The sequence below is a fragment of the Pan troglodytes genome, chromosome 11 (assembly GCF_028858775.2).
Source record: "Pan troglodytes isolate AG18354 chromosome 11, NHGRI_mPanTro3-v2.0_pri, whole genome shotgun sequence".
Classification (NCBI taxonomy): domain Eukaryota; kingdom Metazoa; phylum Chordata; class Mammalia; order Primates; family Hominidae; genus Pan; species Pan troglodytes.
The window spans coordinates 95,489,106-95,503,225 of NC_072409.2; the positions used below are offsets into that span (position 1 = coordinate 95,489,106).

A 14,120-nucleotide genomic window follows, 5' to 3' on the forward strand; every position below is an offset into this window, starting at 1 on the left:
TTCTGTCTTTTCTCTTTCTTCCTTCTGGAACTCTTCTTATGGCTGTATGTTAGGTTTCCTTGATCCATTCAAGGCTCTTCTCTTTTCCCATTACGACTTTCATCGCTTTGTATTTTTACTTTGTGCTTTGAAATTTCATTCATTTGATCTTTTATACTGCCAGTTAGCATCGATCTTCTACTTTATCTACTGAATTATTCAGCTTGAGAATATTAATATTTAAATTTTAGTTTTTAATTAAACATTTTTTTCTAGAAGTTATTTTTTATACTTCACTGGATTCTCCTTAAGTAGTCATACTGCTTTTGACCTCAATATTTCATCTTTCTCCTCCAGAAAATCTGTTAGATCTGCTTCCTCCTATTTCCTCCCACCCTTAAGTATGTCACTTATATGTGCATTGGGATTGAGGTTGAGCTGTTAGGGGACTTTAGGCTGTTGTAATTCTATAAGTGATGAAAGGTACAGGCATCTCAACCTGCACAGTAGCAGCAAGCATATTATCTATTTCTTGTTTATACACCTAGAGGATTCTGTGCCTTCCTTCTGATCTCCTTACATTCTGCAGCCCTAAGAGCAGACTCTCCTCCTGTATCAAGTGCCTTCTGAGTGCTGGGAAGGCTGGCCATACCTGTGTGCGTGAAACTCTCCTGGAAGCTGGGTATGGTGGCACGTGCACCTGTCGTCCCAGTTTGTTGGGAGTCCAAGGCAGGAGGATCACTTGAGCCCAGGAATTCCAGGCTGTAGCATGTAGTGATCATGCCTGTGAATAGCCACTGCATTCCAGCCTGGGCAACACAGCAAGACCCCATCTCTAAAAAAAACAAATAAACTCTTTTGGGTCAAGCAGAGCAAATCCTGCACCAATTATTTTTCTCAAGATGCCCATTAGCTCGTGGCCACATTCTTCAGGCCACTGCCTGCTGCCCCCAGAGCTAACTAGTTCAAGAGACGTAAATGGGGTTAGATTTGGGATTGAAGTGGGAAAAGTAAATCAAATTCAAGGCCTCCCCTGACCCCAGAATTCTGAATTTTAATACTCCATTCGTAGTTTCAGTTAGCAGTAATTGTGCCTCGCATAAACCTCATTGGCTATGATCCTGCCACTGCACAAAGCTATTTGTAGTTTCAGATGGCTTGTCATCCCTCTGTGTTATTCATTGTGTGTTTATTGACATTTTAGAGGAGACTTGTATTTTGGAACCTTACCTTTGACTGTCACGGTTTTTCCTACCCCTACATATGCATAACCTCTTGGACCACACTACAATTTTCAGGAAGTGTCCTTGTAAAAATGCAGTTTGAACAAATAAACTTCTAGGAGAGTTTGTTGGTTTTGATAAGTAAAACTCTTCTGGGAGAGTTTATTTGTCTATATGCAAATTTCATTGAACAAAATATGATTGATCTGAAAATCTTTCACAAGACAGAAGCCAGTTAAAGTAGAACAGAGACCAAAAATAAGAGGGATAGCCAGCGGGAAGAAACGGAAGCCAAGAATCAGCTATGAGTTGTCAGTGGTTCTTAGAAGTAGACTTGGAGATAACATGGAAACTGAAAGCCACATATAATCAGAGAACCTTATTCTGGCCAGTAGTTCTGATTTTTTTCTTAAGTCCTCCACTTGAGTTGCTGACAAGTAGTATTAGAAGAGATTAAACATTAAAGGTACCCATTCTGTTCCAAAAAATTAAAACAAGGAAGCATTCAGTGCAATCTGAATAGATGAGAGAAAATATTGTATCCTATAGTCACAGGTTGTAAAGTTAGTGCAAATATATGTATATTTATGTTTAAACAATCATTTGCCTTAAATATTTGAGATTTGAATTATGCACACGTGCTCTCTGTGTTAGATTGCTTGATATTCAGTTTGTCCTAATCAGCCTCAGGCGAAGAGAATTTGAATTACACATGTGTAAACTTTACATTGAATGCTAATTAGTCTGTGCTGCTCAGTGGTACTTAATGTTGAGGTTAATGGTTAATTGAAAAATTTAAAAAGCCAGTGACAAGACCCCCATGTATATTATATATATATCAAATATACATATTTATATATAATATATATATTTTTATATAATATATGTAAATATCAGATAGGCTGAAAATCAGTGGAAGCTTTTAATCTGTGTCAGTGACAGTTTAATGTCTGGCTGTGTATCTGAGCCACTGTTTTACGTTTATTACATGTACAAACATGGAGACTGGTGACAAGACCCCCATATATATATAATATATAATATATATATAAATATCAGATAGATAGGCTGAAAATCAGTGAAAGCTTTTATTCTGTGTCAGTGACAATTTAATGTCTGGCTGTGTATCTGAGCTACTGTTTTACATTTATTACATGTACAAACATGGAGACTGGTGACAAGACCCCCATATGTATATAATATGTATATAAGTATCAGATAGATAGGCTGAAAATCGGTGAAAGCTTTTATTCTGTGTCAGTGACAGTTTAATGTCTGGCTGTGTATCTGAGCCACTGTTTTACATGTATTACATGAACAAACATGGAGACTGGTGACAATATATTTGAACTTTGACATTGGTCATGGGCCCAGGCCAAAGAAAATGCTGCCTTAAAAACTGCTCTCTCTCCTTTTATTTTTTAAATTTTATTTAAGACATTGTTATGGAATGTGTTTGTCCTCTTTTGTTCTCTTAGCTTAAAGATTTTTGAGGTGGTAATTACAAAAAAGGAAAGAACAAGAATGTCTGGGTCACTTGCTTGTACCAAGATTTATTGAGTGGATAAAAAGGTAACAGTAGACATTCAATACCCAGACCAACATGAGAAGTAAAACATTATAAAAAGACATATTTCTAGAGTTTTGTACCTAGCATTATATGCATGTAATTAAAAAAGGAACTTAACTTTTTTATGACACAAGAAGCTGTGTCAGATACCAATGTGTACCCTGAATTAAAGAATTCCAGTTGGTTCTAAAGAAGGATTTTAAAAATATATCATGGAAGGATCTATACAGAAGTTTTATTTTCCTTCCTGGTGCTGGAGTGTTGCTGTTTTTTAATACTTAACATTAGAAATATGTTGGTAGGTTAAAAATTGTATGCTTTTAAAACTTATTTACAAAATATGTGTATAATACTTCATATAGGTTGAATATTAAACAGTGATACTTGAGTATTCTAGAGCCATAATTAGAATACTGATTGCAAATTTTCAAAATTCAGTAAGTCAACAAGCCAATTGAAAAAAACTCAAGGATATTAGGTTTCAAAATGTTGTTCCTTAATTTGGTTTGTCCATTATACTTTATTTTAATTATTCATAGTATTGCTTAACATGACAGGAAATGTAATAGAATTTATAAAATAATGAAATTTTAGTAATATGAATCCTATCTTTAGAATTTTCCTTTTAAATCTCAGATTATGATGTTTTCTAAGGAATTATCTAATTTAGTGCATAAAAACAAGTCTTTGCTTAGTAACTTCATTCAGTTTAGAATTTTGAAACCACTCCAGAAAATAAATGGAATAATTTTGTTATATGTCATTTTGTTGTTGAGCAAATGAGACCAAAAAAAATTTATTAAGAAACCAAAAAATATATTTCTACTAATATAGAACAATAAGTTTTCATTTGGATATTACTTTGTGATGCTTATACATGTACCTATGTATATATTTTTTGTTGTTTTGTTTTTGCATATACCCAATAAGTAGATTGTTCATTTTAGTGAAAAGCATAGCCCCTGCTTGCTTACTGTCCTGTGTCATGCTAGATATTTAAGGAATATAGGATTGGTTTACATATCATTGGCTTAAGTGGGTGAGTTAGGGTGAAAGATAATAAGCAAGCCTGAAGATGTAAATTCTAGTTGAAAATCTGGACATTTATTTGTCTTTGGTTCCATTAGGAAGTGGAAGTAAGCAAGAAAGAGCTCTTCTTTTAGTATTGATGTGGATTTTTGCATGTCCAGGATCTTCTCTGTTTCTTATTCTTACTATTAATGGTAGAGGTTCACAAATATGGTAAGTATGGACTTAGATTTTGTTCCTAAACAGAAAGATTATATATAGGTTATATATTCTGATATGTTTATATGAGTGGAAAAATTGATCATATTTAAAATGAAATAGGCAGCAATTACGTCTTTTCTCATGATCAAAATACAGTAATTGCTAAAGACTTTCTAGTCCATTTGATGGTTAGGTGAAATCTTTGTTCTATTAACTTCCTTTTATTTTTCCTAGTGGGTGAGAGATACAGTTCTTAACTGATGAAATTTTATACAGCATAAAAATAATTGCTTTCTATCTCAAATTGAGAATTACTTTATTTCTTTTGGGGGGGTTTTATGATTCCTTATATTGCAAAGCCATTTGAAATTTAATGTAATCTGACCTTACTATGTGAAGCTGGGCTATTTTTCTCCCTCCTTCTCAATCTTGTTCTATAGCTGGGTGTTCCCCAAATACAATCTGTGCTTTGCTCCCTGTTGTTTTAGTTTATTCTGGTCCTTGGTCTCTTAAGTACCTTTCCATTCTTTTCATTCTAGTAATTACCTGTTTATCCTCCAGGACCTAATTCAGATGTTACTTCTTTATGAATTTTTGAATTATTCTTCGCCCCATGCTCCCAACAGAATTAAATAGTTCCCATCTTTTGGTTGTCAACGACTGTCAATCATAGATACGTCATAGTTATTAAGGGTGGGGGCCATGTGCTATTCATCCTTGTATCTTCTAGGACAAGCAGTAGTTAACATTTGTTGAATTGAAATGTTTTAAAACTCCATGCTTCAGATGATTAAGAAAACAGCTTTCCTCATTAAATTATTTGATAATAACCTACTCTCACCTGTTTCTCACATACACTATTCTCACCTGTTATATTGTGGTTTTTGGTTTATATTAAAATATTTTTGGTATTTTAATGATAGCTTGAGAGGAATCAAAGAAGGATCATTTTATGTAGATCTCTTTTGACTCTTCATTGCTAATTAGTTTTGAGAGTTTCATTTTCTTCTCCCCTTTTTGCAGGACCCTAATAGGAGTATTCATACCAGCAGCAGCAGCAGCAGCAGCAGCAGTAGCAGCAGCAGCAGCAGCAGCAGCAGCAGCAGTAGCAGCAGCAGCAGCAGCAGCAGCAGCAGCAGTAGTAGCAGCAGTAGCAGCAGCAGCAGCAGCAGTAGTACCAGTTTTTCAAAGCCTCACAAATTAATGAAGGAGCACAAGGAAAAACCTTCTAAAGACTCCAGAGAACATAAAAGTGCCTTCAAAGAACCTTCCAGGGATCACAACAAATCTTCCAAAGAATCCTCTAAGAAACCCAAAGAAAATAAACCACTGAAAGAAGAGAAAATAGTTCCTAAGATGGCCTTCAAGGAACCTAAACCCATGTCAAAAGAGCCAAAACCAGACAGTAACTTACTCACCATCACCAGTGGACAAGATAAGAAGGCTCCTAGTAAAAGGCCGCCCATTTCAGATTCTGAAGAACTCTCAGCCAAAAAAAGGAAAAAGAGTAGCTCAGAGGCTTTATTTAAAAGTTTTTCTAGCGCACCACCACTGATACTCACTTGTTCTGCTGACAAAAAACAGATAAAAGATAAATCTCATGTCAAGATGGGAAAGGTCAAAATTGAAAGTGAGACATCAGAGAAGAAGAAATCAACGTTACCGCCATTTGATGATATTGTGGATCCCAATGATTCAGATGTGGAGGAGAATATATCCTCTAAATCTGATGTGAGTAGTTCTTACTGGCTTTCTTCCTTTCCCTTATTTTCAGATTTTATTTTGGATAGCTTCGTAATAAAGCATGAGGGAAGAAAATGAATGCTGAGCCATAAAATGGTAGCACAGAGGTGGATCTGGCCTAGAAATGCATTTCCTTAACTAATGAGAAGGAAGAAATGAAGTCATTAAGAAATCTGCAGATTTTTAGGCTGTTATTTAAGTTGTTAAAGGAAAGATATTTCCATAGCATTATAATGGGTCATTTGAATAGCAGCAGAAAATTTTGTTGCTCATCAAAGCTTGGTATCTATGCTTTCCAATGAGTGATGGCTTAGGAAAGTGAGAAGAATATAATAAAACTTGAATACAAGGGAAAATAAATTTAAAAGAGAAACTTAGAAAATATTAGGGCTATAATGTTGATGTTTTGATCATTGGAATGAAGTAACATGTTTATGTTGATAGAAGGCTGGTGATAGTATTTTTTTAACCAGTTTTATTGAGGCAAAATGATGTAACAATATACTACACATATGTAAAATGTATAATTTGATAAATTTTAACATTTGTGTATACCTGTAAAACCAGGCAGTAGCATTTTGAAAGAGAATATTTAATATTTTTCTTCATTGTTTAGCCACTGATTTGGAAGGGGTGGGGTATGTGATCTTCACTACAAGTTTTTGCTAATGGGTAGGATTATCCTTTGTGGATGCCTAAGAGAGCATCTGACCATCTAATTCCCCTAAAAGTTGTTTTTTGATATTGGGGTTTAAACTTATAATTACAGATTTTCAGCAGTGGAAGGGATTTTCAGATTATCTATTTTAACCTCTGTAGTAAACCTTACACTTCTAGTGACAGGGTTGTTACTAATTCAAAAGTATTTGATAAGGTTTTTGAAGAATAAACATTACTTTGAAGTTATCTCCTTACTTCACTATTTTTTCTAATTTTGGCCTTTTTTCAGTTACTTATTAGTAAGGATCAGTCCCAATAATCTCCTTACATTGGCTTGACCGTATTTCTAGGCAATGGTCAAGGAAGCTATCTGGCTAAAAATAACTGGCAATCTTAGAACACTTTTCTTTCTGTCCCTTGGGCTGCCCACAGATGTCTCTAGTTTAAATGCTGGCAAAGGCTAGGAGGGCATAGTAGCAGATTTGCTGTGCCGGGTTTGTACTGTTCTGGGTAGAAAGCCAGTCAGGGTCAGGACATGGTGCTGACACTGATCCCCAGTGGTCCACAGATCTCCCTACTCTCTATAGCTAATCTCAAAATTTTAGTAGAAGATCAGATTAGGACAGTAGCATATAAAATACTGGACGTTGGGAAAATTTGTTTCAGTATTTGGTAAAGGCTTTATAGTCATAATTTATGAAATGGAGATGAGAGTTGAATGTGTTTGTTCCAATATCTCAAGTATTTATTTTTCCTTCTTTGCTTCTTACCTTTCCTCTTAACTTGAAGCTTATTCTTAATGCAGATGTTACTTGGACCTTTTTTTTGTGTGTTTGACTTTTGTTTCAAATCACCCTGAAATGCTGTTGGGTTGTGATTAGTCAATCAAAATTGTCAAATTTTGCAACTTTGCCATTTTATATTCTAACACATTGCAATTCTTCTAGTATATAGGTTTTCAAATCATGGGTTGTGATTCACTAGTGAGCTATGAAATAAATTTAACATATCACTAGCATTAAAAAAATCAGAAAACTATAATTAGTATGGGTAAGTAATGGCTTATGAAAATTTTATTTCAGAGAAGGTGTGTGTGTTTCTTATAGTGGTCAAAATTTTGAAAGGCACCTTTTTAGAATGTTTGCCGATTTATGAGAAGACCAAATGGCGTTCATAAAGCATCATTGAAAGCTCTTTCTACATGAAACACAGATGGTCTTCCTCTTTAGGTAATTTTGTTTATTCTCCTTTTGTCTGCCTCTTGCTCCCTCCCATTTATATATGATTTATAAAGTATGTCTTCCTTTTAATAAAATTCTTGTTCAATTTGATGTATTTATTCAAAGGTATACCTTGAAAAGTCTTCTGGAATGAAGAGTTAGAATTGGAAAACTTTACAGTAGGTAGTAAATTTTCAAAATGGTATATGACATATTAGAGCCACAAATCCAATGATTACAATAGTAGTTTTTGTAATGTACTCTGCATAGCATTGCTGAGAAAGCCTGTAAAGACTTTCAGGTACTATTTGTGTATAAAACCCAACAACCGTACTTTCCTTATTAGTCTTCTGGTACTAGTAATGGCTTTATTGTTGTTGCTATTGGTTCAATACTTGAAAAGTAGGTAGCGTAATAGAAGAGAATTAACAAAAGTGATGTCATGTAAACCATGAACCCAAAGGCCTTTCTATGAGCAAAGGAAGGTGAGAGAGAATTGAAATTCCATTTATCCAGTAGAAAAGACAGGCTTTGTTTGGACTGTCTCCTACCTGTCCTACCTGGCATCCCTCCTGCCAGCAAGACAAAAGGAACAGGGGACACTTGTAATGGAGAACACTAAGCTATGGACTGCTATGGACTGCTAGTGCTCTCCATTACAAGTATCCCCTGTTACCTTGGCCAGTAATTGACTTGGTGGCTTGGGGCAGGCCCAACTTCAGGGGTGACTGTGCACATTGTCCTAGTTGTGTGTCTGCCTCTGAGTAAGTGTGATTAGATGACCTGATCTCTCTAAGGTCCTTTCCAGCTTTGTTAGTTGAATATGAGCCAGATTTGTATTCATTTGTGGGACATGGGGTGATGGGTGATTTTAGACATAATGGGCAGAGATCATGGACTTTGGAAACAGAAAAAAGACACAAATAAATCAGAAGAATTCGAAGTATAAGGAAGGCTGGGGAAGATGATTATTTGTCTAGTATGTCTATAAAGAAAACATCTCGCCTCAGTATAGGCCTTATAGTTTAAAAAGATGAACATTTTAAAGAACCTCTTCTAGAATCAAATTCTACTCAGGTTTTATATAAAAATGTCAGTAGTATTAAGATGGGTTAGGAAGCTTAGATTATTAATTGATATGGTCCTTTTTGGTAGGATTTTCGTATCCTTTGTATGTGAGAAGAGAGAAAGAAGTTGGACATCCATGGTTTGTATGTCTGGCTGGTGTTTGAGGGATCGATCACTTATTTGTTGATAAGTGAAAGGTAGGTAGATAGGTAATTAGAATTCTGCTGTCTGGTATCAGACAGGCTGTGTCTTAAATTTCAGTGCCACTAGGGATCTTGGGCAAATAATTTAACTTTCTCTGTTTCTTCGTTTCCTCTTTTATAAAATGGAGATCATAATAGTATCTTCTTTGTAGGATTATTGTTGAAAATTTAATAAATCAATGTGGGTGAAACGTTAACACACTAATAAAAAAAATGTAAGTTAGCTATTGCTATGTATGACTTGTCTTCTGGGTACCTATATAACCTGTAGCTTTGAAAGAGATTTTTTCTCTTTCAAACTCAAGATTTTTTCTCTTGCAGAACTCTGGTGTCCTTTTTCAAGGTTGTGGGTTTATATGCTGCAATATTTGGTACTCTAAGCCACTTTGTTTTGAGTTTTGTCTTTTGTGACTTTGCTCTGAATTTTGTCGTCACAAGGTGTATGGTCTTGATGTTGATATGGTTCTGCTACATGATCAATGTAAAAATACAAGATAAAAAGTCTTAAGTTTTAAGCTGAAAGATAAGCCAAAGTGTCTCAAATCTTTCAGCTTTTTAATTAAATGAGATAAAGGACAAGAACATACCAAGTACTGCACTGGGTAGGCACTTGGTAGATTTTTGTTTTTTCATTTTTGTTTTCTGCTGTTGCTGTTAAAATATCCTAAGAAATGATTTATCTTGGAGTTACTGTCAATATAACTGAAAGAATAATTTTTAAATACATTTTGTGATTATTGAAATGTTTCTCATAAAGAGATGTAATACTGTCACATGAAAGTTTGTCAACAAATTTCCCCTACAGAAGAATTTGGTAGGGGCTTGGATAAGGTAGACAGGCAGAAGGACTGTGTTATAGTGGGTGAGCATTTAGCAAATACAGAAAGCATGATAGGGGAATGTTTTTGTTAAGAATATTTTACATTCAAGAACTGAGGGTATTCCCATTAGAGTACAGTGGTTCCTGGTGTAGGAGTTCATCTCTTTGGGGTACATGATATTCCACTGTACTTACTGTTTAGTAGGTAAGTGACTGGTGACTGACACTAACAGCTGCAAAGGGAGTGTATCAGTGTCAACTAAAGGTTTATAATTGTATTTTTTATTAACCTGCTTAAACTTTAATTGATAATAGGGAAAAAACCAAATATCTTTCACCTCTTCTGTAATTCCTGTTTTTGTTTTTCATATAATTTTGCTCCTGAAGAGAAGTGTATAGAGTTGATCTTGTCTTCTGATATGAAGAAGTTTAGTATTCACAGCAGAGGAGGAAAAAAACAGTAAATGAAAATTGAGATAACCATGTATGATCAGATTCAGTTATGGTGGTAATTTTCTTATCATTGCCTTCCTCTTTCTTGCCTTACTTTGAGGATTTAATCATAATTTTAAAGTGAAGAAGTAAAAAGTTTTAATGATCTTTCCCTGAAAATGGACAAATTACATTTGGCAAAATGTTACATCCTTCAGCCTGCAGCATGAGAAGAGAGATTTCAGTCATGTCTTTTGATAGTTGGAGCTTACCAGGGGGTTTCTTGGAGAAAACCTTCTTGAAGGAGAAAAACAAAATCTCATCAGATGGCAGCATTTTTCCCAAGGGTGGATGGTGATTCCGATGCAGGATAAATGCTTTAAATCACCTTACCAGAAATTTCTTTCAAAAAGAAAAAAAGAGGGAAAAAAAAAACTTCCCTTCTTTTGTTGTTTCTCATTTCCTCCCGCCCCACCCTGTTCATTGCCCTGCTTAAACTGTCTGGAGCTGGTAGTAAACGTCCTGCTGTTGAAGCATTGGCCTTAGGTTTTTATGTGATGGAAGGTTGTTGCAGTCAGAGAAGGTCTTTATTGTGTTTTCAAAGTGGCTTTTTAATGACTTGTAATTCCAGCACATGCAAGAGCTGTAAAGTCTGTAAGTATGGTGAGGGAGCAGCTGGAGAGGCCATTCATTAAAGGGCTGCCCCGGCTCTCCAGGGGGCAGGTTCTCATTGGAGGCTCCTGTTTTCTGTGTTTTATAACTGGAGGTAAAAATACCTGAACGGTTACAGTTCTTCCTCTGGTAAATTCTGCTCAATGTGGAACATTAATTGAAATTACCAGACAAAAGTTAACTTTGTTGGGTGCATGGAGATATTTCACCTGTCCCTATTTTCTAACGCATTTTTTTTTTCTGTGTTGGGTGTGATCACACTGAGGAGGAGGCAGCCTTGCCAACCAGCTGTTCATTTATTCATCCATATTCCTGGTTTATTTGAAAAAAGCAGTTAAAAAGGAGATTAAAAAAAAACAGTTGGAGGCCTTTTTGTTTCCATGTTTCAGTACATACTAGGGCCAGTGTGGTATCTCAGTTCTTAAATTAAGGAATTCCTTAGAAGCCCTTGGGTAGCAGAAGGTTGTGAATACACAGGGGCTCTATCTTTGCAAAGCTGGTTGTCATCAACAATTAGCAAAACTCAGCATTTCCACTGACATGTATTGAGCCAGAATCTCTCTTCCAATAAATTCTGTGAGCCTTCTTTAAGAGAGCTACATCACCTATTCAATGCATTATTGTTTCTTGCTTTATGACCTATGCATTTGATGGAATTATCCCATTTGTCATCTTTAGACATAAAGCCAACAATGGGACTCAACATGGCCTTTGCAAGACTAGCATTACCATACCACAGAGATGCCTTATAGCCATAGCTAAACTTGAGTGTTTAGTCTGTGTTAGTCACCCTTCTATGTACTTAACATGATTTAACTCATTCACCCCTCGAGACAGCTCTGTGAAATAGGTATTATTATTATTATTGCCATTTTATGGATGAAAAAGCTGAGGCTCCAAGATGAAGAATCTTCCCCAAGGTTGCCATCTTTAAAAGTGATGGAACTAGGATTTGAACCCACTTGGTAGGTAGTGTACCTACCTAAGAGGAGGTTGGTGGTAAAACAAATCTTATTCTTCCTTGGATTCATACTAAAATTGTAGAGGTGTGCTTCATGAAGTTGGCAGTGCTGCTGGGAAAGCCTTGAATATCTCATGTTGTCCCCCATATGAATCCTTTTTCTTTGACCTATTGGTTTGGGCTTTACCAGTGGCCTTCAGGAGGTGACAGGTTGTCCTCATAGGTGGATTTGGCATGCAGAGCCAGGATTGAGGGAAGAGCTGTGAAACATCCAGGAGCCTCTAGCTTCTTACACATCCTCACTTAAAATAAAACTGACTCTCTTGGGTCTAGATTGCACCTTATTATACTATATCATCAGGACTATTTTTCTGTTTCCAGAGTTTTTCCCATGTGCTTTTGCAAGAGAATTTATGTTTCACAGAGCTGAGCTGCAATATCAACCTTTCCCAGAAGATGCCACCAAATAACAAATGGTGTCCTCCAGTTTGGAGACTCCTTTCTGAATTTCCTAGTTACATTTTGTAAATTCATGTTATAACCTCTCTAAGTTATTCAAAATGTAGGCTGTGCTTTCTTTGAATTAGGAGACAAGATAATGCAATGGTAGGAGTAGACAGAGGGTTGTTTTCTTTTGGTGTCTATGTAATTATTTAACCAAGTTTGAGAAATTGTTCTCAGAGGGTTACAATTTATGACTGTAAACTTTGCAAGCAGTGTCAAGGTCCACAAAGAAAAATCACCCCTAAGCAGCTTCCTTAGGTCACCAAAGGTGATTGTGCAGTGATATATTCCCAGATAAAGTCAAAGATCCTTCTATTAAGCAGGATAACATGGAGAAGCATTTACTAAAATGTTTGAAGACAACACTTTTATCTTTGAATTCTGAAAATATAGAGGTTAGGGATGTGGGAGTACAGGGATAGGAAGAAATATTCAGAATCTGTGATACAGAAAAGGTAATTTTCTTGCCTTTCATGGTCATAGAAGGAAAATACATATATGGGTCCCTCAGGTATTACTTTAAATAAATAGAGAAAGAAAGAAATTACTAGAGTGGCCCTGGTTTGAGACCTCAGTGCTTAGAATCACGGTACTGGTTTTTAAAAAATAAATTGCTGACCTTTGCTTTATTATGTGACACTCCTATTTTTTTAAGTATGATAAACTATCATGTCACTTTAAGTTATTAAAAACATTTTCTTCTAGATGTGTTTAATGGTTTGTAATATTCTTTGATTACTCTAATAATGTTCAGTAACGCTTAAAAATATGTATGTGGTAGGTACTTCCTATGTACGGGCACTGCATGAGGTGGTCCAGATAGTACAAAGCTAGAATTTGAGCTGGTCTTTGAAGGAAAGAGGCATGAATTAGTAGAGATGAGGGTGTGGGGTCAGTGGGAGAAGACTTTCTATTTATTTTTGAGACAGGGTCTCGCTATATGGCCCAGACTGGTCTCAAGCTCCTGGGCTCTAGTGATCCTCCTGCCTCAGCCTCCCAAGTAGCTGCTGGGGGTACAGGAGAAGGCTTTTTTTTCTTTTTTTCTTTTTTGTTTTAGGTGGAGTCTCACTCTGTTCTCCAGGCTGGAGTGTAGTGGTGCAATCTCGGCTCACTGCAGCCTCTGCCTCCTAGGTTCAAGCGATTCTGCTGCCTCAGCCTCCCGAGAAGCTGGAATCACAGGCGCGTACCACCATGCCCTGCTAATTTTTGTACTTTTAGTAGAGGCGGGATTTCACCATGTTGGCCAGGCTGGTCTCAAACTCCTGACCTCAGGTGATCCACCCTCCTCGGCCTCCCAACGTGCTGGGATTACAGACATGAGCCACCACACCCGGCCAGAAGGCATTCTTGATAAGAGGAAACAACTTGGAAAAAAACACAAACAATTGATGACAAATTGTGTAAATAGTTTGTGTTATCCTCTCTGAGAATGAAGAAGAATCTCATAAATAAATTCCTGCAGTTAATTTATCAAACTGGTTTACTGGGAATGAAAGAAACCTTATTGAACTCTACTCCCTCCATGGTAGACATGTGTGGGACTCTTTTATTTTATATCTTCTTACTTAATCTATACAATAGGTAAGATAGCTTTTGTTCTCATCTTACAGGTGGAAGTGACAGAGCAAGAATTCGAATCCAGGTCTGAATAATGCCAAAATTCATGCTTCTTGTATTGTACCACTGATGATTAAACCTTGTTCAGAGGGAAGTCATGTCGAATTAAAACCACTGTGATATTGACTAAACACTTTTGAGAAAATAAAATTTAGTACTGTTAACTTTCCCATCATCTGACATCCTCTGACCATCTGGTAGTGGTGCCACATTCTGGT

General features: G+C 36.2%; 1 protein-coding gene across 5 annotated transcripts in view; it reads left to right on the plus strand.

The window, feature by feature from the left end:
- MLLT3 (MLLT3 super elongation complex subunit) overlaps positions 1 to 14,120 on the plus strand; it is a 273,944-nt gene that overhangs the window by 200,447 nt on the left and 59,377 nt on the right. For all 5 annotated transcript variants that reach the window (XM_016960673.4, XM_016960675.4, XM_016960674.4 and 2 more), the window contains one exon: positions 5,026 to 5,733. In XM_016960673.4, coding sequence (XP_016816162.2) covers positions 5,026 to 5,733 — 708 coding nt within the window. The remainder of the gene's footprint in view (positions 1 to 5,025; positions 5,734 to 14,120) is intronic.